Source organism: Fukomys damarensis, unplaced genomic scaffold, assembly GCF_012274545.1.
Source record: "Fukomys damarensis isolate Sample0158 unplaced genomic scaffold, DMR_v1.0_HiC HiC_scaffold_29, whole genome shotgun sequence".
Lineage (NCBI taxonomy): Eukaryota > Metazoa > Chordata > Mammalia > Rodentia > Bathyergidae > Fukomys > Fukomys damarensis.
The window spans coordinates 18148534-18151859 of record NW_022900941.1 but is presented as its reverse complement, the minus strand read 5'-3'; the positions used below and the strand labels follow the sequence as shown (position 1 = coordinate 18151859).

The following is a 3326-nucleotide window of genomic DNA, read 5'->3' as shown; positions in this document are numbered from 1 at the left end:
TTTTTTTGGTACCGGGGATTGAACTTGGGTCCTTGCACTTGCAAGGCAGGCCACCAAACCGCTGAGTTAAATCCCCAGCCCATGTTGGGTTTTTTTTAAAGACAGGGTCTTGCTATGTAGTTTAGGCTGGCCTTAAACTTGAGGTTGTGATCTCCTGCCTCAACCTCCACTACTGGGATTACAGGGTGTGGGCCACTATACCCAGCTGTTGTTTTATTATGTATGGTATTGGGATTGAACTCAGTGCTCCTACACTAAGCTACACCCACTTTTTAAATTTGAGACAGGTTCTAAACTGCCCTGGGCTGAAACTTTTGATCCTCTTGCCTAAGCCTCCCAAAATTTGGGACCACAGGTGTGAGCCATACCTGGTTTAAAAGATAGCAGTAAAAGAATAAAATGTAAATACAGGACATTCAGGAACTCTACAATTTTTGCAAGTTATTAGTCAAGCTATTACAAAATAAGTTACAATTAGGAAGAAAGAATTAGAAATCCTATAATTTAAAAACATGTGCAGGGCCGGGGATTTAGCTCAGTGGCACTGCACCTACCTTGCAAACACAAGGTCCTGAGTTCAATCCCCAGTATCCCCCAGAAAATATCTAATTTTATCTAAAATTTAAAAATTCACTGGATGGGATTAATAACTGAACAGGGATAACAGTGAACAGAAATATCCAATCCAAAGAAAAAAAGTGAAAATATGAATGTGGAGAACCATAGATCCGCCCCTCCGCCATTTTATGATATAGCCTATGAAGCCATTTTGTATTATGTTTAGTTTTCCTGTAAATCACATATGTTCCCGTGGGTGTTTGATGTATCCTTATAAGGTAATAATTTGTTCTCTGTATGCTGATTGGTTGCATTATGGTATATATGTTGCCACCCCTTCCGGGCGCAGAGAGCGGGGTAGAGATCCGGAGATGAGGAACTGAAGTAAACTCCTTGTGTATCAAGTGTGTGCCTCTTTGCTCACGCGACGCCAGTTCAGGCCCCTGTAGTCGCAGACCGAGTTGCCCAAGGCAATCCGGCTCGCGACAATGAACCTACGGGAGAAGTTTCATGATGCCTAAACTTGTAATTAGCTTCACCAAGACAAGAGAAAAAGGCACATAATATGTGAAATGAAAACAAGGCTGGGGGCCAGGGATTTAGCCCAGCAGTGCCGCTGCCTCCCTCACAAAGTTCAATCCCTGGTACCAAAAAAAGAAAGAAAAAAACAAAAATCAAAAAACAAAAAAAAACACCAAGGCCAGGGATGTAGTTCAGTGACACCGTGCCTACCTGGCAAGTGCAAGATCCTGAGTTAGATCTCTGGTAAAAGAGAGGAAAGAAGAGAGGGAAAGGTGGGGGAGGGAGATAGAGGGGAGAGGGAGAGGAACAAATTTTTCAAACTGGGTTCAAGTGATATATTCCAATTTTAAAATGCAGCCCGGAAAATAAACTAAAATAAAATACAGCCCAGCACAGTGTTACACATCTGTAATCCCAGAACTCAGGAGGCTGAGGCAGGATGGATGAGAGTTTGAAGCCACCCTGGGCTATACAGTGAGTTCAAGGTTAGCCGGGAATACACAGTGAGATCCATCTCACTATGCCTCCTCCCCCAAAGCAATGCCATTCTCTGACTGTATAGCATTTTATAGGTTATAAAAACAATTTCAAATACATTAATTCATTTGCATCTTTCAAAATCCTCTAGGCCAGGAAGATTTACATAACTCCAAATGTCATAATGATATTGGTTGAACTATATAGCATAATAGCAGTAATTATAAACCAATTGTTGCGAACTATTCACTACCTGGGAGTGAAGGGCACATTCAATGACTATCTGCTATCTCTAAATGACATGCACATAATTAGGACCACTCTAAAAAAATTTTTTTTTGTTGCTGTTTTTGTTTTTTTTGAGACAATGTCTCACTATGTAGTTGAGACTGATTTAGAACTATTTAGCCAAGGCTGGTCTCGAATTTACAGCCATCCTCCTGCCTCAGCCTCCTAGGTACTGGGATTACAAGCGTGAGCCACCACACCTGACCTTCTAAATTTTTAATCTAAATTTTAAATTAAAAAAAGTGAAGGAAAGCCGGGCGTGGTGGCACACGCCTATAATCCCAGCACTGGCCTGTAATCCCAGCGCTGGGGAGGCTGAGGCAGGAGGATCTCTGTGAGTTTGAGGCCAGCCTGGGCTACATAGTGAGTTCCAGGTCAGTCTCAACTACATAGTGAGACCCTGTCTCAAAAAAACAAAACGAAACAAAAATAGATGTATTTAATTTTGTTTTCTGTGTTGCAGTCACTGAATCCAGGACCTTGGACGTGTTAGGCAAGCGCTCCACTATATCTCCAGCTTTTTTTTGGTACCAGGGATCAAACTCAGGACCTTGCGCTTTTGAGGTAGGTAGTGGCACCACTGAGCTAAATCCCTGGCTCTCTTTACTTTTAAAAACAGTAATCCACTGCCTGAGATGGACATAGTGGGATGTCTTTGGAGGATCACTGTGAAAAGAGGCCAGCCTGGGTTCCACAGTGAGTTGAAAGACAGCCTAAATTATATAATGAGACACTGTCTCAACTCCCAACCTCCTAAAATAACAAAATACTATTCCATGCGCTTTAAAATTAAGTGGGAAATATTTCCGTTATACCCTAAAAGGTACACTAAAAGTTACCTGTTGCAGTATCTGATTTTGTACCAGGAGAAGTGAGAGGTGTCTGGCAAAACTCTACATTCCTGGACTGAGAGTTTTCAGAAGTGTCATTAGGTTCAAATGAGGCAGATGGAGAAGACACTGAACTTTCAGACTGGCTGCCATTTGCCACTGTTGTTTCACCTCTTAATAAGTGCATCTACACAGAAAATAAATTGGACTTCAGTAAATATAAAGAATTTAAGTTTATGATATTAGATAAGACCAAAATATGAGTTACATAAATTTATACAAGAGTAGAAATACAAACCGGGTAGGAACATATGTAGTAGGAGCACGAGGGGCCTGAGGCAGAAGGATCGCAAACTCAAGGCCAGCCTGGGCAACATAGCAAGTTTGCAGTCAGCCTGGACTACACACATAGACTCTGTATTAAAAACAACAAACAAAAACCCCAAAACCCCCCAAAAGAGAAATACTAAACTCTCAAGTGGGTGACTCTAAAATATAATCCTAGCCAAATACGGTGATGAATGCCTGTAAATCTCAGTGCTTGGGAGGCTGAGGCAAGATTGCCACAAGTTCAAGCCCAGCCAGAGTTCCAGGCCAGCCTGGAATACACAGTGAGACCCTGACTCAAAAATTAAAGCTAAAACTTAAAAA

The 3326-nt window shown here is 41.7% G+C and overlaps 1 protein-coding gene across 1 annotated transcript in view; it reads right to left on the bottom strand.

Moving 5' to 3' along the window:
- Ubxn4 (UBX domain protein 4) overlaps window positions 1–3326 on the bottom strand; it is a 55873-nt gene that overhangs the window by 32490 nt on the left and 20057 nt on the right. The window contains exon 6 of the mRNA XM_010606152.2: window positions 2685–2862. Within this exon, the coding sequence (XP_010604454.2) occupies window positions 2685–2862 (178 nt within the window). The remainder of the gene's footprint in view (window positions 1–2684; window positions 2863–3326) is intronic.